The 23,634-nt window shown below is 40.7% G+C and overlaps 1 protein-coding gene across 14 annotated transcripts in view; it reads right to left on the reverse strand.

The window, feature by feature from the left end:
- Positions 1-15,915: 15,915 nt before the first annotated feature.
- Positions 15,916-23,634, reverse strand: part of myt1lb (myelin transcription factor 1-like, b) — a 98,886-nt gene continuing 91,167 nt past the window's right edge. For 11 of the 14 annotated variants that reach the window (XM_034222202.1, XM_034222200.1, XM_034222191.1 and 8 more), the window contains 6 exons: positions 23,187-23,408; positions 20,513-20,604; positions 19,832-19,935; positions 19,604-19,747; positions 18,739-18,801; positions 15,916-18,554 (listed from right to left, as the gene is read on the reverse strand). In XM_034222202.1, the coding sequence (XP_034078093.1) occupies positions 18,414-18,554; positions 18,739-18,801; positions 19,604-19,747; positions 19,832-19,935; positions 20,513-20,604; positions 23,187-23,408 (766 nt within the window). In that variant the 3' untranslated portion in view covers positions 15,916-18,413. Of the gene's footprint in view, positions 18,555-18,738; positions 18,802-19,217; positions 19,276-19,603; positions 19,748-19,831; positions 19,936-20,512; positions 20,605-23,186; positions 23,409-23,634 lie in introns of all 14 variants that reach the window. The other 3 variants (XM_034222193.1, XM_034222198.1, XM_034222197.1) reach the window with 3 other exon arrangements.

The raw sequence follows: 23,634 nt of genomic DNA on the forward strand, positions 1-23,634 counted from the left end.
CTGTCTGAAGGTGTACACATGTCTCAGATGGACTTGGTATCACATTAGGAACGATATTCAGTGATAAATCGGGCAACAATAGCTGGTTTTAAGGATTTATTCGAGCGATCACAGTTTAACACAGCTGAAGGACTTCTCCACGCTGCTTTCAAACTGTGAGTAAATAACATGTGCTTCACTTGGAGGCTGTCTGAAGGTGTACACAGGTATCAGATGGACTTGGTATCACATTAAGAACGATATTCAGAAATAAGTCTGGCAACAATAGCTGGTTTAAATGATTTATTGGAGCTCGCAATGTTTTGAACAGACATCCCCGATCAACTCGTTTTTCTTTTTGTAGTCCTCGCTGTTCGCGTCCGGATATTGCCATCGTAAGCACAACCTCACACACTGGAACTGAATGTACATCAAAGTGTTCCTATCCAGCCAAATATACCAAAAGATGTATGTAAACGACAGAAGAAGCGATCGAAATGTGTATTTCAGTCGAGGCCACGCCTCCACATCTGTCAACCAGTTGATCGGGGAACCAGTCAATCCGGAACACCGGCTCTTTGAGCCGGCTCGTTCGCGACCGACACATCACTACTCCAAATAAGGGCAAAGAGGCGGAGCCGAGGCGGGACCTGCTGCCACCGAGCTGGAAGTTCCAGAGCTAGCTGAAGCTACCAAGCTAAGCTAACATGCTCCCCATCTGCACGCTGCCGTCGCATTTTACGTTTCTAAGGTAAGCGGACATGAAACTATTCAGCAAAACTATAAATAATAATCTAAGTTATTGAGTTTTTAGCATAATACTTCAGAATCTTAAAACCCCTTAACGTTTGTATGCAATTGTGCTAAATTCAACACTGGAATCAAGCAAATATTAATATGTTTGCATGACATTAGTTATTTATATTTTGATATCACTTAACTATACGTTTAATACATTTAAGTCAAGCTAAGGTACATGTCAATCAATCAATCAATGTTTATTTATATAGCCCAATATCACAAATGTTACATTTGTCTCAGTGGACTTTACAGTTTGTACAAAATATCAGTATGACAATACGACACCCTCTGTCCTTAGACCCTCACATCGTACAAGGAAAAACTTCCGGAGAAAACCCACAGTTTAAAGGGAAAAATGGGAGAAACCTCAGGGAGAGCAACAGAGGAGGGATCCCTCTCCCAGGACGGACAGACGTGCAATAGATGCCGTGTGTAAATTGAAAAGATAATACATTTGCAACATAGGTAGTCCAAATGTTTGGAAATGCATGTGTGTATAATAGGAAGATGAATCCACGAGGATATCCATCCAGGGCCTATGATCCAGGACCACAGCCACGACTCAAGATCCAGGGCTCGCGATCCAGGACAGAGGAGCGCAGGATCATCCATGACTCCGGATCCCGGCGTATATAGACACCAAAAAGAAAGACATTTGGGGAAGCTGGGTTAATCGGAACATGAGAGTACACAGGTATAGACAGAGAGAAGGAAGAAGTAAGATGTCCCCCGACAAACTAAGCCTATATCAGCAAAACTAGGGGCTGGATCTAATCAGCCCTAACTATAAGCTTTATCAAAAAGGAAGGTCTTAAGCGCACTCTTAAAAACGGATAGGGTGTCTGCCGCCCGAACACAAACTGGAAGCTGATTCCACAAATGTGGAGCTTGATAAGAAAAGGCTCTGGCTCCCATTGTACTTTTAGAGACTCTAGGAACAACCAACAACCCTGCATTCTTGGAACTGTTGGAGATTTGGAGGGATAACTGGTCCGCTTTTCAAATCTCCGCGCGTTCCTATGAAGCTGGTTATAATACAGGAAGGAATCCATATCTACAAAGTAACCGTTAACAATAATCTACTTTAATGGCAATATGACAATGCAATACAATCATTACAATACAACATGATATATTACAGTTATATTGCAATGCTTAAGGAGTAATGCCGGCTTACTCCTGCTCTAGTCCGCATACTACAGAGCTACTTTCACCCGAGGGCAGCATGTGAAGAAGAGGCCGAACGCCAGGGATCCACCGGATATATACCAGAGTAAGAAGGAGGGGTTTGGTGTTAGGTCAGCTGGTCATCTTTTCAGGTCATCTCATTGGGAGACGCAACGCAGCAGGAAACGCAGCAGGAAACCAAACAGGCTCACTTTCCAACAAAAGGTCTCAAGGCCTGCATACCTACACCTCCCCCACAGAGCCATAAAACCCTGTTTACTCCAACCAGCCCAGAATGTTTATAGCCATTTGTAGTCCTTACATTTATGAAAGGATAAAACAGAGAAATCAATATAAAACACAAACACAGGTATTGTTTGAACAGTATTCACTTAACTGCTACTATTGATAAGCACCAGAGAAACCCAAGGGACCTCTCTTAACATCACAACCACTGTAGCTCGTTCTAAGTTGAATGCAAATCAGGACATGCTCTCACCTTCCCCCATCTTCCTTTGTCCTCAAAAACACATGTCAACAGGCCCCAAATGCAGCTCACAGTTTTACCCAAATTATTCCCATTTTAAGCTTATCCATAGTTTGCTAACATGAATAAATACAAATATAACTCTACAAATCCCCCTTTTTATCTCCTTCTCCAGAGATAAACTTAGACAAGGCATTTTGAAATATACCCACGGTCATTCTTTTCTACTGTGTCCGTAAATCCATCCGAAGCTGGTATTCAGAGTACTTGAAACCTTCATGGAGACCGAACACCTCTTTCCATGGCAGTGAAGGAACCATGAGGGGGTAGCTGAGTGCTAGAATCATCAGCCCCCCCCCCCCCCCGAGGAATAGCCCACAAGGACAGCTAATAGGGAGGGGGAGATGCAGCTTTCCCTTCACGGGTAGAACTGATCAGAGCAAAGTAGACTCCTCTGCTGCGCCGTCCTGGCTTGCCGTGTCTTTGTCTCCCAATCCGCTGACAGCAGCTTCTGGGCTGCCTGCTAGAGAGATGTCTTCCTCCTCCTCGTCCTCCGGCCCGCTGATGGCGGCTTCCGGGTCGATGCTGTAGAGATGTCTCCAGGGTCCTCCTTCTCCGGCCCGCTGATGATGCCTCCCGGGTCGTCTGCTGTAAGGATGTCTCCAGGGTCCTGCTCCTCCAGTCTGCTGCTTCCGAGTAGTCCATGTCTGCCAGGGCCACGTCCGTCCTGATGTCGTCCCCTGGTCCTAGCAGGTGGTTTCCCCGCCGCACACTGGCTCCCGTGGTACGAGCTGTCCCCCTTTTCTCCCAGGCAGACGGCATAAGAGGTCCGCTGGGTCACTCGGTCGGGGTCGGAGAGCCTGGGGTTGAGCCACTTTGTCCTCGTGCTTCTCGGGTCCCCCTTTTGGCGCCGGTGACCTGTGTGGAGAAATCTGATACAACTCCCTCAAGCCTACGCTCAGCTGTTTTGCCCCACTTGGAGCCTCTTGGTGGGGTGTCTTGAAACAACAGCCGTCTGTGAACAGGTTTTCTAAATTAATTGTAGCCCTCCTATCTGCCAGTGCAGCTTCAGAATCTTAATACTTGGACTGTGCCAACTAAATAAGAACCTCAACATCTTTAGGTAAACTAAATAACATATTTCAATAGCTCTGAATTTCTGACAAACATCCGTGTTTATTTTTAAATGAAATCCTATTTAAAATCCAAATCTAATATGAACTGCTAATGTTTCTGGTAAAGAAACACACTAATGTTATGGATTCAAAAACAACCAAAATCACGATGCTAACAAAGTGAATGATTTCCTGGTGATACTGCTTCTACCTGTCAGTGCTTAGATATTATCACGCTGAAACAATGAATACAGAATTCCAACAAACTGTCATCAAATGTCTTTCTATTATAACTTTAGATGAAATGTATATCCCTATAATGACCTAAATAATAAAGTATATGGCTTTTACTTCTTTACCAGGCTAGTTACAGGATGTTGTCTAAATTAAATTCTGTCTCAATACATTACTATGTTTTAGCTTTAACTGTAATATGTTCTTTCTACATTTCAAACCTCAGTTACTCTAATGTCTGTTAAAATATTACAAAATTGTTTCATCATCACAGGTCAACTTCTTCGGTTTCACAGTAGCCCCTTGGCCACTGCTTCTTTGTTACCTGTTATAATTCAAATCAATATTTAGAAACATCTCAACCTTCATCAAACAGTATCTTATCCCCAGATATGGAGCAGGTTAATTACATTCAATGCTCAATCCTTAAAAAATGTAAATTGTGAATTTTACAGCCATGTTGACATTTATACATTATACTCACTCCCCCCTTTTACACATGAAATCATGTGTAACAAAAGCCTGTAATGGGAGGGGAACAAAAACTGTCAGGTAATTGGTTAGGAACATAACGAACATTATTATCATTATTTCCACAGTGAACACTTCAGTGAAAAGAAGTGTTCCTCTCCGTCCTTCAGGCCTAAAAGAAACAGAATCTTCAGCTTTTACATTTGCAAACCGCCAACTCATGTGAGAGGAAAATATCACATGTGCGGTTTCCCCTTTTTGTGGAATTTTTAGGAAACCTCTCGTTTCCCTTGGAGCTCCAAAATAATATGTTAGTCCAAAAACATGCTTGGTTAGTTATTGTTTTAGAATCATGCAGTTACACTGATCACATGCCGGCATACATTCACACTCACACTGTCTGGTCGTCATGTCAAGTTTGGTCAGGTTCACCCCAGAGTCAGTCATCCACAGTGCCTTGTCAAGTGACACTGTCGGTCAGGGTCAAAGGTCAGTTGGTCTCCGTCTTTTTTGGCCATGTGTCGTGCTCTGCAGAGACTTTGACATTTCAGCATAGGCCAGTATCCTTTGTCTACAAAAATATGTCACGATTTCAACTATAATTTTCAAGATGATTCTCACTTGTCATTGGGACTTCTGCCTCCCACTTTTCCTGAAACTTGGTACAAAACTCACTTCCTTCGAGTACCACTACTAATTAAAATGTCTAATGATCTATTTCAGAAACTTGTGTACAATAACTATTATCTTGAGTCAAAACATTACTAGGATCTGTGTCGCTCTGCAGGTTTACTATTGTTCGAAGTAACAGTGGGATTTAAAATGAGAGAAGATATGGAGATGTTCTTTCACAGTGTGTGGAATATGTGATGCTGGAAACATGTAAGTATTTCAGAGTTGTGTTGGGTAAATATGTAACAATGGATGAAACAATTTTTGGAGTGAGTTTTTGTAATATCATAAGTAGACATTAATTATGTTGTTTAGATGGCATTTAACAACTAAGACAGATAGTATGATTAGAAAGAGACAGAGTGGAAAGGGTTGGATTTATTTAACATCAGTGTGCTAGACTTCTTATAGGTAATGTGTACCGGGACCTGGACTCCCCCTCTGAGTTAGAAAGGCTTTGATCCCGACCCTCCAAGCAGACAACGAGACCTAACCCAACAGGAGACTCCTCCTTCTCCATCGTACAGACAGAGAACCAGAGCTGAACCAACAACAACAACAAGACTACATCAAGACTGCAGCCAGAACTATCTCCACCTGTGGCATCCAGAACCAAACCAGCATGCTGACATACAGAGAGATACTCTCATCGGTCCCTCAAACAGGACATGAAGTTCCAAACTGCGCCGCGAGATTTGGCACAATAGACATGAGAGCAGAATCCGCCCTCCATAAAAACAGCAGAGAGACTGTAAAGGAGGAGTGCAACAACAGTGGCATGATGGGGCTGCAGATGTGACTGGGCCAATGGCGGCCTACAAAAGTTACAGCGGATGGATTCAACAGCTGATGGACTGAAGAGAAGACAGAATCAGAGGAGTTGGCATGGTCGATTAGAAGTGAGGAGGCCGGGGTCACGGCTTGAGAAAACCAGGGGAGGAGGAAAGGAGAACGGGAATGAGTGAGTTACACATAAACACACTTATTCACGAAACGCACATTTAAATAACTTGAATTAACTTCATAAATACGTAAAGACAGAAAGATTTATTAATCATTTGGTAAATTAAAAATAGCAGGAAAGAGGAAACTATTAAAGTAAAATGATAATCATCCTAAAACACACTGACAGAGTAGAACCATATTCTTCAATATTTTCATCATGTTAACAATTCATTCTTTAAGACATTTTTATTCACGTGTGAATAAAGTAGCGGTCTCATTGGTTACAATATTGATCACCATTAAAAGGATAGTTTTAGGAACCACTCTATAGGACAAATCTTTGTTTGTATTAATGGCTAGTGCCAAGCCACATATTAAATTCCAATCTAAAGTGTTGATTTCACCATTGTGGCATAGTTATTACCAGACTTCGGTTTTAAATCCTTGATAAAGGAGGGAGTAATTGTTGCATGTTCGGACACCCAAGGTTCCACACACTGCTAAAGAGTTTAACATCGTTTTTTAAGTAGACCAGAGTTATAGTGAGCTATGAGAACGCAATGCCCTAGTAGGACAGTAGGGTATAATGAGTTCTTTAAGGTAAGATGGCGCCTGCCCATTAAGGGCTTTGTAGGCGAGAAGAAGAATTTTAAATTCTATCCTGTGTTCTATAGGGAGCCAGTGTAAGGCAGCCAGAACAGGAGTAATGTGGTCCCTTTTCCTAACTCTGGTTAGTACACGAGCCGCAGCATTTTGAATCAGCTGAAGCGACTTGACTGACTTCTTGGTACACCCTGATAATAAAGAGTTACAATAATCCAGCCTTGAAGTAACAAATGCATGGACTAGTTTCTCTGCATCGTTTTGAGGCAAGATATGCCTGATTTTTGCAATGTTACGTAGATGGAAGTAGGCGGTCCTTGAAATTGATTTTATGTGGGCGTTAAAGGATAAATCCTGATCAAATATAACACCAAGATTCCTTACAGTCTCACTGGAGGCCAAATTAATGCCATCCATAGTTAGTATATCCTTAGATAATTTGTTTCGTAGATTCTTCGGGCCAAGTACAATAACTTCAGTTTTGTCGTGTTTAACATCAAAAAGTTTAAGGTCATCCACGTTTTTAAGTCCTTAAGGCAGTCTTGAATTTTATTTAGATGATTAATTTCATCAGGCTTGATTGATAAATATAGTTGAGTATCATCCGCATAACAATGAAAGTTTACAGAATGATTCCTTATAATATTGCCTAACGGAAGCATATATAATGTGAACAAAATAGGTCCGAGCACTGAGCCCTGTGGCACTCCATGGCTAACTTTGGTTTGCGTGGAAGATTCATCATTGACACGTACAAACTGAGAGCGTTCAGATAGATAGGACCTAAACCAGTCTAAAGCAGTTCCCTGTATGCCAACTAAGTGCTCTAGTCTTTGCAATAAGATATCATGGTCGATAGTATCAAATGCAGCACTGAGATCGAGCAAAACAAGAATAGAGACACGTCCCTTGTCAGAGGCTATTAGAATGTCATTTGTGACTTTAACCAGAGCTGTCTCTGTGCTATGATGTGTTCTAAAGCCAGACTGAAAAGCTTCAAATAAATCATTGTTTTTTAAGTAATCACACAACTGTTTTGCGACCGCTTTCTCAAGAATTTTTGAGAGGAACGGAAGATTAGAAATAGGTCTATAGTTGGCTAAAACCTCTGGATCGAGGTTGTGCTTTTTAAGAAGCGGTTTTATCACTGCTACTTTGAATGATTGTGGAACATAGCCTGATAATAAAGACATATTCATAATATTTAATAAATAAGTGCTAATTAATGGAAAAACTTCCTTCAACAGCTTAGTTGGAATTGGGTCTAACATGCACGTTGATGGTTTAGAAGAGAGAATCATTGAATTTAATTGTTCAAGGTTTATGGCTGAAAAGCATTCTAGTTTACTATCTAGTGTAATATTAGAACTTACGTTTCCGGGAGCTGTTGATAACACTATACTGGTCAAAGGCAAGTGGTCATTAATTTTGTTTCTAAGAGTAACAATTTTATCGTTAAAAAAGCACATAAAATCATTACTACTGAGTGCTATGGGAATAGAAGGCTCAATCGAGCTGTGGCTTTCTGTCAGCCTGGCTACAGTGCTGAAAAGAAATCTTGCATTATTCTTATTCTCATCTATTAATGAAGAGTAGTAAGCTGCTCTCGCTTTACGCAATGCTTTCTTATATTCATTGAGAGTAATATGCCAAATTAAACGAGATTCTTCAAGTTTAGTAGAACGCCATATCCTTTCAAGTTGTCTCGACTTTTGCTTTATTTTGCGGGTTTCGGCATTATGCCATGGAGCTAGTCTATGTTGTTTTATTTTCTTCTTTTTCAAAGGAGCAACAGAGTCTAATTTTATTCGCAGCGCATCTGTAGCACTATCAACAACATGATCAATTTGGGGTGGTGTACATTTTGTATAAGTTTCCTCCCTTACATGCAGACATGCTATCGAGTTAAGTATTGTGATGGTAGCTAGTTAGCGCTCTTACCTGTGAGGCCTCCAAACAGCATAATAACCAGACTATCATTAAAACTAAGTACCAGTTATAGATCCTTGACTTTAGACAAACAATTCAAAAGACAAAATGTATTTAAAGACCAATCTTTATTTGAATGTGCCTCTTAACCTGAGATATTAGTTATACAGTAATAGTATTGACAATCTAACACAACTGAGCAACTCAACAGTCAACTTTATGTTTCTTATTGTCTAAAGCATTTATTATTTTCATTTTCCCAATCTCATATTCAGTGTGGACGGATTGAGACAGTCTGGTGTCCAGAGAGCTGCAGAGACTTCAGGGAGAAACCTCCGTGTGATGGACGTCCTGTCTGTTGGTTTGGAGAGGACTGAGGGTCTTTCCTCTGCGAGGAGGACCAGGGCTGATGAAGGAGCCCATGCTGGGCAAAGCTGATACCAACTGCACAGGCCTAGTCGGTCACTTTATTTGACTAAATGTGTTTAATACATTTAATAGGTTTACACCTTCTGTCCATATGTGCTTTTTATTTAAAACATTTGATTAACTTTTGGTTCACATTTCAATAAATTGTATTTGTATTTGCACTCCTTTTGTCCATTATTCTTACTGAAAATGTTAGATTACACATTCACATCTGACTGAAGATTGGCCCCATTTATTTGTGACGTTGCAAAACAAGGTACATGTTGTGAAGCTCATAAAGTGAGGCAAATAGAAATAATCAGCTGATGGAGTGTATATGTGAAAATAGCTGCATTCGATCAGCTGACTGTTTTTACAATAAAAGTAGTTTCTTAGTGAATGTCCTGTACTGGTCTTAAAATCTCATAACATCAGCTTTTAATGTTCCTCTTGGATGTTCTTCTTGACCCTCAGAGAAGGAGAAAATGTCCTGTCTTTCAGGCATGTCCTTTCCTAACAAAAATGACAGGAAACATAAAACATATTATTGCAGAACAAGTGTGTTATTTATGAAAGCGGTGTGTTTGTGTGTTTAGGGGCTGTAGATATAATTATTTTGTAATTGTAATGTTTTTTTTTTATTTCAACAATGAGCTACAAAGACAATCAGATTATGAATGAACAGTATGAAGTTCATCAACATTGAAATATATGTTATTATCAAAATAATATTGAACTGTTATCAAAACGTAGTGCAACTGTAGAAGCTTGCTATGTTGTCTCACTGAAAGAATAACTTTTACAACGTTTTTTCAGGCAATATTGAGAGATAAATAGTAGCAGTTCTCACTATGTGTTAAATATCTTTGCCTTCAATACATTAAATTAGAAAGCTGACAAAGTCATATTGCTTGTTAACAATAACATCTAAATGTAACTTTTTGCATGGATAAAACCCTCAACTTAACTGATGTGTAGGTGATCTAGTATTTAGTATTGTTTAATGGAATGTATATCAGTGTATTCAAGTCAATACTTCATTCATTTAAACCAATATCTTTCTTGATTCTTTGTACAGTATGAAAAAAAGAGTCTTTGTACCTGTGCTGAAGTTCACTGCTGTGAGGAGTCCAGTTCTGTCTCTCACTCTCTGGTCCAGCCTGTCTACATCACCTGGACACCTTAAACAAACAGATATATATATATGTAAAGTACCATGTGTACAAACAATATAACTGATTCTCTTCTGTTGAACATGTTGGATTGTGTATTGTCCGAGTCAGGGTCCTTTTTATTTTACTGTAACTTTGGAAGTTGTGTTACCAATGCTTACTGTTTATTTGATACCCATTTGGTAATGAAATTAATAAAAACAACAGGGTTTGGGTTCGTTATTCAGATGACTGTGACGTTAACGTGTAAGCTCAATAATGCTCCAGCTCAACCAACCATATTGTAATATCTAACTAATCATCTTGAAATATGACATTAATTGTAATATACACACATCTTATTGTGAGGTTGATTTCACATACACTACTTCGACGTTAGCTTGTCTACATACTTGAGCATAGCCAATTTAAATTAACCTTAGCGATGCATACAGTTCTACCTACATAATAAAATATCTCTCTAAGTTACAAGGATGACCTTATTTTATCAACCTCAAGCAGAAGCCGTTTGTTCTACAGTATTATCCCACTTAACGCTTAACACTTGTCTATTTTGTTCTAACCTTTATATTATACAGTCTATGATTTTAACTTGTAGGCTACGATTAGCATCGTTAGCACCGATGTAGCTACCACTCACTTACAACTAAACCAAGCCTTAAAGATCAAATGCAAAGCTTCCAAATATGCTACATTTTTATAGAAATTTTGTTTTTAAGACTGCCTGTATTTTTATTTTATTTAAATCGAGATAATACACCCAAAAAAAAGCTTTTTATTGATCCAAAACTCGACCCAAAGCCGTCTGAATTTCTGACATGTAATTCCCAGCAGCCTCCGCGCGCGTGACGTAATAGTGGCCAAACTGTCTCTGGACCAAATATCCCGACTCGGCAGTCTCGGTCACATGTTTTTCGAAAAGAAAACTGAATTAACATGGGTTATTGTTGAGCTTTTTGTTGTACGAACGGTGCGGGATCTGGGAGAGTTTTACATGCATTTCCCAAAGACCAAATCATCCGCAAAAAATTGATTTTTTTAGTGAATCGTGTTGGATGGCAACCGACAAAATGGAGCAAGTTGTGTTCTGACCACTTCGCGTGTGAAGCATACGACGTTGATCCTGCTATCATGAAGTCTGTTGGTGGAGAAGCATTAATAGCACGTCGGAGGCTGAAACCCGGAGCCGTCCCCTCCATATTTCAGCACAAGAAACCACTGAAATAACAAAAGAGCCGGGCGATGCAGAAACGCCAAAGAATTGAGGGAAACAACTTTTGATTATATTTCAAAGCGCACGGAGCACTGCAGATAACGCAGATAACGGAATTGCAGTTTTATTGCTTATAGAGGTGGGCACCGTTAGATTCTGTGTCTTTACGATCATAAACAATGTGTTGGATGTGGAGCTAGGATAAGTAATAAGGGCGCTAGGAGTGATAGGTTAGCATTTTTCGCTCGGGGCTAATTCACTGTTAGCATTGTAGTTTATCTGCAGCTCATTCATCGCTCCTCCACTCATAACGGAAAATGTCGAACGTCCTACAGTCGGTGATGCAGACTTCTTCTCCCATCTCTTCCTTCACTTTCCCATAGTTGTGGCAGCACTTGTTTTCTCGGCTTGTAGGCATGGTCTGGCAGTTTCCACATCTACACCAATTCTCAGCACCCTCGGCCTCTTCCTCAGATGGCGAACTTGAATCATCACCATCAGCACTTTCATCGGTGATATCAGGTGACGTTTCCTTGTATTTCCTCTTCGACATCAGAGGCTCGTAGAGATAGGGTTGGATGTCGACAACATACTCCAGATATTGGGTGGCGTCCGACTCAGAATCAGACATGATAAGCCGGGTGGAAATATGTTAGGCATTGAACAAATTCCCATCCACCTCGTCCTTGTGAGGTGAGTCCGCCTGGAATTTATTTGTCTAAACCTCTCTAAAAAGGTCAAATTTCACTTGTTTTGCATCAATCTTGATACAGGGTACTTATTATATGTTATAGCTTGGATTCCTAAAGCTTTTAGTCTATAGTCTACTCAGAATCAGACATGATAGACGAAACTAGTTGATAAGCCAGGTGGAAATATGTTTGGCACATCTGACGTCACGCGCCGCCATCTTGCGGAGGAGCGGCGGAGAAAATAAATCGTCGGACTTGGTGTTGGGGGTTGAACAAAATTAATATTGCGCATTGCCAGACTCATATTATCTCCGATTTTAATACTGCAATATCTTAGATAGTGTTGTAGCTATATGATTTCGATTGTACTGGCAATTATACAAAAAGCTTTGCATTTGATCTTTAACATTCATTACGTAGCCGATTAAAATCATTAACACATAAATAAGTACTCGAATTTCACTTACCGCAAAACCGCATTCATGCACCGTCTGTTTTAACCGCAGAGCGAGTCACAATAGTCCGATATATAAGCATGAAGAACAAACAACCACGGCCGGCTTCAAGTTGTGTTCCCTGGATGAACTGAGCAGGCAGAGTCCCTGTATCTTCACGGAGCAGGTAGCAGAGAGACAAGAAGCTAGCAGCAGCAGTCACTTGACAGAGCCGTCACTCAATGTGACCACGCCCTAATTTATGCAAAAACATTAAGACCTAATATAAATAAAAGGGTCGTGTTAGAAAACAATTCACTCACAGATCCATTATCATGAAGGTTGAACCTAACTATATTCATAATAATATTTATTGCATCCATGGGTAGAAACATGTTTTTTTCTGCTGTAAAGTTGGGCATTTTAACATGGGGGTCTATGGAAATTGCTCCTTTCTGCAGTCAGTCCCTATCGGCCAATATATGAACTGCAGTGGGTGGCACTTCCGTATTGTCGTCCCGGCTCTTCCCCAGAGTTTGCCGCTTGCTCTCATCGCGACGCGATGTTTACAGTGAGAACAGCTGTGAGGTCCATGCAGAAAGCAGAGCAGTGTGTATAATATATATCACTCAGTATAACAGGCCTACTCTCTTTATTTGCTTTAGTTTAGTAAATCTACAAAGAGTCGATATTTTTCTAAAACCATTTAGTGCTTCACATAGGCCTAATAAAATACACAACGGCTGTAGCTGTTTTAGGAATTGTATGTGCGTGTGTGTGGTGTATGTGTGTGTGGTACAGTGTGTGCGTAGATGCAGCGGACAGACGGGTCTCAGTTGGTTTGGTGTCCTCTGCTTACTTTTAATACTTCTAAATAAAAACGTTTGGCCCGTAATTTATTTCCCTCATTGTAGCGACCAGAGAGGGGAGAGGGATATATCCAGTCTCTGATAGTGTTACGTTATTATGAGAGTGCTGTTTGATTCTGAAATTGTATATATTTATATAAATATATATATATATGTGTGTGTGTCCGCATCTGTAGCCTGTTATTGTCTCATTATACCGCACTGTGAATGAATTAAAAGTAAATATATAAGTGGTCATGAACACATCTGTCCATCAGACAGAGGGCTGCTGTGCCTCCTGTCATCATTAATGGACGTCTCTTTAAAATGACCGCTCAGAGGAGAGGAGTTCTCATTTCTCTAACCGCCTGCTGCTTCCCCTCCTCTCTCCTCGGTTCCCCTCCTCGACTCCTCGGCTCGCATCTCCTGTGGGCGGGACTAAGTATCGAGGATAGGAGTCGAGGAGGGGAGTCGAGGAGGGGAGTTAGAGAAATGAGAAAGGGCCAGTAGTGTGTCTCCTCTTTGTTGTGGCCTTTTGAGCCGGGTCATAACAGACGCAAATCTGGATCAGCTCCATTGTAGCCCCGTTTTTAGAGATTTGGGTACGGATGAAAAGAGAGAGGGTTTTATTTTCTGACGCTACAGCCTGCGTGAGTTCCCCGACATACCGGGGACACATAAAATACATCAAAAAGTGCATTTTGCATGATAGGTCCCCTTTAAGATCTATAAAGACTCAACCTACAGTATTTGCACATCACAGCGTTAATTTGATAATAGTTTGGGTTTGCTGCCATCTGCTGGTTATTATAGAAGTAACACATTAATACATAAAGGCACATTTCTCAGGCAGAGACACCATACACATTAATGATTTGATGTGTCATCATACGAACTGATGAACATATGAGCTCCTCTCCAGAAGCTTTTATTTACAACCTATAAGTAAACTGTTTGCAGCTGATTGGTCTATTATCTCAAATGGAAACGGGTAGACTGGGTGTGGGTGGGCGAGGTAGTTGTGTCTGCTGTTGCTGGCATGCTGCTGTACTATTGTTAGCATTTCCACCTTTAACAATGCTGTCCCATTGCTATTGTTAGAATTTCCACAGCCTGATGGCCTCGAGGCACGGTTGAACAGTGGAAGCATTGTTTTATAATATTCTATTGAGTTGGGTATTTCATTTGGTGGGATCTCTAACGGACATAATTGATTCTATCAATGTGCATTTTCTTCTCACAAAGGCCATTATTGCTCTCTATGCATTCCAGGTATGCAGAAAGTTAGATCTAAAACAAAGGCTCTCTTTGAAGCACTAAGACCTTCTTGTTCCAATGTGATGTCAATCTAAAAACATTTAAAACAAATTGTATCAAACCTAAAAGTGAAATCCAAATTCAAAACATAATCTAAAAAGAAAGGGATAAGCATATTTTTTGCTGTATAATTGTCAATGTATAGTATCCATTATTCAAGCTCCTTAATGTGTCCCACATAAAGAAGAAAAGAGAAAGAAAGAAGAAAATCAGATTGACAAATTACAGAGAGAGTAAAAATGTAAACCTTGTGTCCTCGCTGAGTTGTCAGGTTTAGACTTGGAGGCTCATGGGAATCTGACGCGTTGACTGAAATCCCCATGCCATGTCAAATATTGAACTTTAATTTTGTTAACGTCATATGCGGATGTGCGAGCTGAGGCTAGAGTGCAGACGAGAGACCAACAACACCAACACACAGCACTATATCAAGACAAGAAAGTGTTATACAAGACATTGTCCTTGAAATAACTAGTTAATGCCAATGTTGCTATATCTAAAAATAAACAGTGTCCAATTTAAGAATTTAAAATGTAACCAGAAGAAAAGTTCCCTCCTGCCCAGTTAGTAGTAGTATTGGTTAAAGATGAACACATTACTGCAACATCCATGGTTTTGTCTTGCTGCTGGGAAACTGTCTTACATGTCACACAACTCTCACAAAATACACTACTATGAAACATGTTTAAACTGGAGTGGCAGAGAGACAGAGAGAGAAGGAAAATATCAGGGAGAGGCGTGTAGCCTTCTGCAATTCCTCCATTGTGAATTATATTATCTTGGCTGAATGACAAATTGAGTTGTCTGCTTCAGAATGTTAATTAATGAGTCGGGCACACAGACGTATTTCAATAAAAAAAGTGTGTAAAATTAAAGTCTGCTTTAATTGTTTAGCACTGCTCCAACAGTGATTGATAGCAGCAGAGAAAGTTTGAGGTTAGTTTGCAAATCAGTGGTTTCGTTCCAACTCCCTTTTAATTGTGGGAAATGAACCTGCTTTTCATCAAGTCACAGTAATGGATCATCTCTGATAGATGCATAGTGTAAGCCTTAAGGTACAGCCCTGGTGTGGTTTGCTGACATCTGCTGGTGAAGTGTGGGTAACAGTTAAACCCTCTGTGATACTGAGCAGTTTAAACAGGCCCTATTACAGTCCTATTCAGGTTCGTATTTTACATTTTTTTACATAGCGATGTTACATAAGTACACAAAGGTGTCCAATGGAGGTGTTTCAGGCAGGGGGGGGAGAGTGTGGGAGAGAAACTCCCTCTGGAGGGAACACAGGGATTTTAGCCTTTGCAGACCATTTACCTGCACAACACACCACAGGAAAGGGAAACCCAATTAAGCATAAAAGGGCCTCTTTAAGAAGGAATATGAAGATGGGTTCTGCAGTATCTGCCTGTAATAAACACACACAATAAATCATTTTACAGGCCTCTGGCAACACATTTTTTTCTTTATTCAGAGTAAGATGTGTCAACATCCAGCATGACAAAAATTGTACAAAGTTCACAATTTATAAATGAAATATCACAGCAACTTGTGATCTCACACATTTATAGCAAAATTAAAATGTCAACAAATCCATGCTGTGTAGTACAAAAATAAATCAAACTTCAGTTCCACAGAGAGCACAATAGTTTATACAAAATCCTGTCTTTGTTAATGGTCACTGAAAACAATCCCAAAAATGAATTGGCTCAAACTAAATAATAAACTCTGATGAATTCACAATAGTTGTATATGAAAAGTCAGCTTTCTAAATATGTGACAACCTTTTTGTGTTCCCTATAGATAGTCACAGATATCTCTATTCAGATTTGTTATTTATGTACCAACATCAGATGAGCAGCCGGTTTGTGCTTTAAAATCCATTTCCCTTTTTACTGATAATGAGAATTAATTCAAAAACTGGTACTAGCTATTACTCTACTGAAGCATTACTATATTGGCAAAAAGCTGCAGACACGATGCTGTGGAAAAAGGCGTATGCAGTCATGGATGATGGGTAGTAGAGTCCTGAAAGAGGACAGTAGTACAATAGATGAGATTCAATCAGGTGAACGACAAGCACCTTTTGAATTAGCTCTCAAAAGGCAATTCTGAACATGATCGCTAACAACTAGAACAACAGAATTGAGGGGTGCACACAGCCAGGCATGTGGGCGCGTCGCTGGATTGTATCACCCCTCGAAGGTCTCGTTTTCACCGTTTCTTCAGCTTTTTTTAAAACCTTGATTTGATTGACTATTTAATCCTTTGTACAGTGATTAGATATAAAGTGCTGCTGGGGGATAACTTCATCTTCCTAAAACATAGCAAAAATGAAAGAACAATGTTTTTACATTTGATAATAGCCTACAGTATAACTGCTATGGTTATAATCATCCTCTTCTCTGATTTCAAGTCCCTGTTCTTCCTTCTCAGTGGTACTAAATCCACGCCTACAGTGGCTCCAAGCAGTTGGTTGCTCCAATCGTGTGCCAAAGAGGTCGTCTGGAAAATTGCACGCCGCCGTACGCAAGGATAATATCTTCAAGGACAAGTGCAAATAGTCTACTGGCACATAAGTGGGGACAGTGACCCTGTAAGTCCCTCTGTCATACTCTATAAATACTCTTTACAAAACCCTCTGAAACCCTCCGTTAGGCTCTCGGGTACTGCTTTTAGTTTCTGTAAGAACATCAAAACATGGAAACGAAGGTGTCCCTGTGCAAAATCGTACAGAAAAAAACTCATATACTTTCCCTTCTAAAACTCAATGTCCAGGTTTCCTCCTCTTTTTTAAAAAGATTTTCGTATTAAAAGATTTGTATAAAAATCAATATTTTACATAGGCTATATTAAAAAGATCCATGTTACCCCGCTATGCTTATAAACAAGAAATTGCATATACCCAACCTTTTAGTTTTTCCATTGTAGATTGCATCCCGTTCTTACCATAAACAAATGATTTAGTAATTATATTGCTGAGACGTTTCTTGATCCTAGCAACACAAGTCTCGAAATTGAGCAGATTTGAACTAGAAAGGCTAGAATGTGTATTCTATAAGTCATTGTCTTTACACATCATTTCTATTTGAGATTAGTTTAGGATGAGCATGTGAACATACATGTACCGCACTGATGTGTTCCTCTAGGAATTAATTGGCTCTCCTAGATAATGGGATTTCCACCATCGGGTTTCCGTGTAATGATGTTTACAATAGAACTATTCATACATACATTCATACATACATCAGGTCAGTTTCCTCTCCGGATTCATTTACAGCACCAATTAAAAATGCCCCCACCTACAGCTACGCGTCTTTTTTTTCATCAAAACAAAACACAAAACGTTTCTCAAGCATTGTCAGAAAATAAAGCGATTGGCAAACCAGTTCTTGCTCTTGAACAATTTACACACAAGAAGAAGAAAGAAGAAAGAAAACATCTAAAATCATGAAGTCCAAAATCATCCAGTGAGGAGAAACATAAGTAGCTTCCTCCTTGCTTGTGGTTTTTTTTGTTTTCATACCACTGTCCAGTTTGTTTTCATCTAAAATGCTTCGTTGTCAAGCAATAAAAAGAACTCACGTCCCGTTAGCATTAGCTTACTGTTCGGAATATACACTAAAAATGTGCATACATGAGCAGCTAGAAACATCACATGACACTGTCAGCTCATATGAAAACGTACAAAATGTGAATGTCCTCAAAAACTATTTTGCCGTTCAATTTTTTATGTTCTTCCTCAAAGCAAGGCCCAAAAAGAAGAAAAAAGAAAGAAATTATCTCGAGGTGTTTGTAGCATCGGACCTCACAATTCAGAATATATAACACTATGTAAGATACTGCACCGCACCATCAGCGCCTGTGTGTTTGTGGATTGGAACCGTCGCCCACACCTGCCGGGGGAACAAAAATCTCCCTTTGCTGATTGGTTACACTTGAATCCCTTGAACCGCTTGCTTGATGTTTTCCAACAAGGCTTTGTTCTCTGGGCTCTGGAACTGGTCTTGGTTGGTGTACATGTCCGTTAGAGTGGTGACGTAGGCGTCAAAGTTCTGCTCGCTGATTGGCTCCTGCAGGACCAAAGACACAACACAGAGGCTATTAGAGGAAAACGGAGGATTTATGATGTCCGAAAATCTTCTTGTACAATGTGTTCTGAAAAAAAATCCAAACTCAATATTGATCAAATTTCACAAATACTGTCGACATCCTAACGTTCCTTTTTTAATGACATAATCTGAGTTATTGACTTACTTGCTGGTGCAACTGTAAGCAGCTGTTGTTCCTCAGAGGAGGCTCTTTGTGTGCCAGTGGTTTCTATGGAAGGAGAGGAGGGACAGCCTTCTATTAGTTTGATTTGAGGAAAGAAGTTGTTATTCTTATGTTTAAACACTAGGCGACAGTATGTGATGCACAGCCACATAGAGAAGAGCTACAATAAGTGGGAAAATAGAAGCAGGCTATAGATGAATACATATAGGAAGACAAACATAAATCTGGTGTGAGGATGGCATGGTCACATTCTAACTGATTAGATACATTTTACTCCAGCATGATGGACTTATCTGAGCAGCTGCTGAAATATAAAATAATATGATTATAAAAACACTTCGACAAGAATCTTACTGTTAACTAAAACACTATGCTAGAGTATATTTGAAAAGAGTGGCAGAGTAAAGGAGGGAAGAAAGGATGAAATCGTGTGTGATTACTTTGAAAGCAGAATGTCATACTTTTTGCTTTATCTTCAAAAGCCAAAGTAAAGATGGAATGATAGCCAATAGAAGATGTCTGAAGCACATTGAAAAAAAAAAACAAGCAATTCAAACACTTTGCTATACACTTTCAAATAGAGCTTTTGAATCATCATAGCATTGTTAAAAACAGACAAAACCTCAATAAAAACTACTGTATATACACTTCTCATCTAAAATGTGCTATGCAGAATAAATATGTTTTTTCAAGTCCAATCTACAACTCCCCCTCACTGTTTGGAAAGACCTTTAAATCTAAGCATGCAATATCAGCTGCAGTTAAATACACAGATAAAATAATAATCTAATGCTACGTTAGCTATGTTCTGCAACTTGCCGGCTTGCCGTTTCCTGGAGGCCCTTACCATATGAGGGAGCTGGACATTAGCTAAACTGTTTATCAGTGACTGGCTGAGGTTGGCCATCTCATGCAGGAGAGATTCATTTTGATGTTCAATCACCTTGTTTTCCTCCTCTATGGACTTCATGTTGGACTCCATTGTTGTGATCTGCGGAGAGGACGGTGGATGTTACAGATGTACGCCATACAGAGACTTAAGGCCTGTGAGAGTGGTGGAGCAGAGGGGACTTACCTGTGTCCGAAGTTTGATCATGTCGGCCTCCACCTGTGAATTGGATTCACTTAAATCTTTGATTTCTTCATCCAGCTGTTTGATATCCTCCTCATGCTCCAGTCCTACAGAGGAGAGCAGCATTAACACTGACACAGAGCTGAAAGGCCTCAGACATCAATTATTTTAACAGCCTTTATGTGGAGTTAAGTGATTTAAAATGACAAATTACGACTCTGAAGTGACGAAGAACTTTGCTCGAATTGTGTTTGTGTGACTGTCTTCACCTCTACTTAAAAACTGCGGCAGGCCATTTGAACTGACTAAGAAGAATCGCACAGACATATTACATTATGATCCTGTCACATCATCTCTTTATGAAGCCTCAAATATCACTGCAGTCTAGTGTGAAGTGTTAGAGAAACATAGGGAGAACACACACACCGGCTAGTACGGATATTCCCTGTCTGATTAGTAACTTAGCGCAGCGCTGTTCTTCACATAGGAGCCACTATTCTCATTATTTATACCCCATAATTGAATGGCAGTTTATTTCCAATGTAAGCCTTTACCTAGACAATGCTCGCCACACACACCCTCCTGATTGGTTATTATGTGAAACTGGAACTCTGTTCAGAAAATCACTCCACATCCATGTCCCTGATTGGCTGTATTGTGTGGGTGAGTGGTCATTGTAGTTACCGTTGCTGGCGTGTTGCTTTATTGTCAGCATCTCCACTCCAGAGAGCCGAGCTTTCCTCATGGCGGAGGTGGCACGTGGACAACCTGACAGACTGGAGGAAAGGGAGCATTGTTTTAGCATGTCACACACACACACACACACACACACACACACACACACACACACACACACACACACACACACACACACACACACACACACCACACACACACACACACACACACACACACACACACACACACACACACACACACACACACACACACACACACACACACACACACACACACACACACACACACACCACACACACACAGCTCATATTAATGACAGTCTTAACAATTTTTGCCCGCAACTGAAGTGTACAATTCCCTTTTGTGTTCAGTCTTTCCTAAGAAAATGTTTTCCTAGTTTTTTGGGCAAATGGGAATATATCTTTTTTTATATTCTAGGAAAAAACATAGTCGATTGTGCCCAAAGACTACATTTAGTAAAATTAATAAATGGCTGTATCTCAGATCACAATCAAGTATTGTACAAGCAATGTGAACAAATCACATGTCGCACACTGAATATTAGTTATAATGACTGTGACCAATTATACAAGTATGATTGGTGGTACGGTTACATACTTTCCCAAAGTAAGCTACAACTATAGCTGAGGATCTTGGGTAATCAGTTCAGTGGGTGTGTATCGCAATGATGTTCGAAATGTCCCTTATAGGCCTACGTCTGTTTCCGGTGACTTCATTTTGAAATTCAGTTCCTGACGGACGGCCAAAAAGCCTGAGATTATAGAATTAAACCAATAAATAAAAGCAAGGATAATTGTGTGTTATTTGTGACTGAGTAAATAACAGTGTGTTATTTAGAAAAGAATAACAAATTAAAAGGAAAAAAAGATTTAAAAAATACAGATTTCAGTATTCTGAGGCTCTGAGCCCCATTTATTTTCCTCACGGACGGCAAACAAAGTCCGACATTATACGATTTAAAATAAAAACAATAATCGTGGCTTGATATTGAGTAAGAAAATGTTTTTATGAACCACAAAGCTTCTGGTTTTCCAAGACCCGACCGGACAAAAAGACGTGCTGCAGGCACGAAACATACTACCAATAGAAATACATTGCTTTTAAAATCGTTCTGTGTGACACGAAAAAAAAGGGGAAAATGGTGTTGGTGAACACGAATCAATAGATTAAATGTTGTGACTATCACAGGAAATGCCGTGAGACTGGGTTGGTTTATATGTAGCTTAGCAAAAAGACTGGAAGCAGTTGGAAACAGCTAGCATGGCTAACCCCTGGATTCCACCAGGTCCGTCTGCGCCATGTTACGGCTGCGCCGTGGCTTTCACGGCCACTCTAGTCAATGAGTGTTATTCCACCAGACGCGCCGTGTTACGGCCCGTCCACACGGCAGCGTCGCGTGCTTCAACTTCCCATTCACTTTTAATGGGGTGAAGTCACGCTTTGCCGAACTGTATTGTGGTTCCGTAGCCTCGCTTTGCCTCCTTTGCTCGCTTCGAAAGTTGAGAAAAGTTCAACCTTTCAAGCGTCGACGGAAGCGCCAGCCAATCAAATCATATGCCAGTACAAGCTCGAGCCAATCAAACCGCGTGCTTGTATGTCCGGGGTGGGAGATTAATCTGATTGGTTGTTGGGTGCACGCCAGACACGCCCACCGGCAAGCTTCAATGCGACGCTGCCGTGTGGACGTACAGTTACGGCCCGTACAGTTACGGCCCGTACAGTTACGGCCCGTCCACACAGCGGCGTGCGTTGAAGCTTGCCGGCGGGCGTGTCTGAAACTCGACCAACAACCAATCACATGAATCTCCCGCCCCTGACACACAAGCAGCGGTTTGATTGGCTAGAGCTTGAGGCTTCAGAAGTTGAACATTGCTCAACTTTTGCAGTGAGCCACGCCAGCAAAGCTCCGCTTCCCACAATGCAGTTCGGCGAAAAGTGACGTCACCCCCTTCAAAGTGAATGGTGAAGCTTTCAACGCACGCCGCTGTGTGGACGGGCCGTTACGGCTCAGAAGCGTCCCAGAAGCGTCTCGGCGCTGGGCTCCGATAAAAATACGCGGCTGGTCTATTTTCGACGCGGCAGGAAGTGGAACGGTCAATCCTAAAATAAACTAATTTTGCAGACCCTATCCCTCCATAGTCTTTCAAGTAGGAGGAGAAATGCCAGCGTTCTCCTCCGGTTTACAGGCACTGTGTAAATTATATATAGAATAATTATGATGATGAATGCATTTTTTTACCACTAAAATACAGCAACACATCTTTGATTCATGTCATTTATAACTGGACTATTACAATTATTATTAACTTTGTCTGTACAAAGTAGCCTGTCCAGGAAATATGCCCAAATCAACAAAAACTGCGAGCCGGCACGCAAGACGCTCCTCTTCTGAAACGCGCCCGGTGGGGTTTGACGCTGTAGGAGGTCGGAACAAAACCTCGGTGCAGATGTAACACGGCGCAGGCGGACCCGGTGGAATCCAGGGGTAAGTCTAAAAAAAAGGTAACAACATTTGCCAACAAGCACTTCTAAAGCTCATTAATTAACGTGATATCTCATTTGTTTAATCCACACAAAACCCAAAATCTACTACTACTACTACTACTACTACTATTACTGCCTCAGTCCCCAGACCCACCTCCGGTGTGTGAGGAAGCTGCCGCTGACGTGTCCCGAGCCGTCGCAGCCCGGCGTGGGGCAGGACATGCCCTCCGTCTTGCCGGACTTCCACGTGAACTGGATGCCGTTCATGTAGCCGTCCTTTTGTCTCTTCGCTGCTATGGGACATCCTGAAGCGCTTCTGTGGGACGCATACTTCCCCGTCACGTGTCCCTGACCATCACATCCTGGAACAGGACACCTGGGGGGACAGAGGGAAATGTTTTATTCACTTTCAATGTTTTAGACACTTACGTATTCAAAGTTCATACCGTTATCTCTTATCATATTGGAGACATCCTCTCACAGAATGACCTGCTGAGGCGCTCTGGTAAACACTACATTGTGTTTTCCTCCTGAGTACTAAAACACCACAGAGTGTTTGAGTGAATATCATTTTTCTGTTCCCCTCCATCTCTACTGCTTTG

The sequence above is a fragment of the Gymnodraco acuticeps genome, unplaced genomic scaffold (genome assembly GCF_902827175.1).
Source record: "Gymnodraco acuticeps unplaced genomic scaffold, fGymAcu1.1, whole genome shotgun sequence".
Classification (NCBI taxonomy): Eukaryota; Metazoa; Chordata; class Actinopteri; order Perciformes; family Bathydraconidae; genus Gymnodraco; species Gymnodraco acuticeps.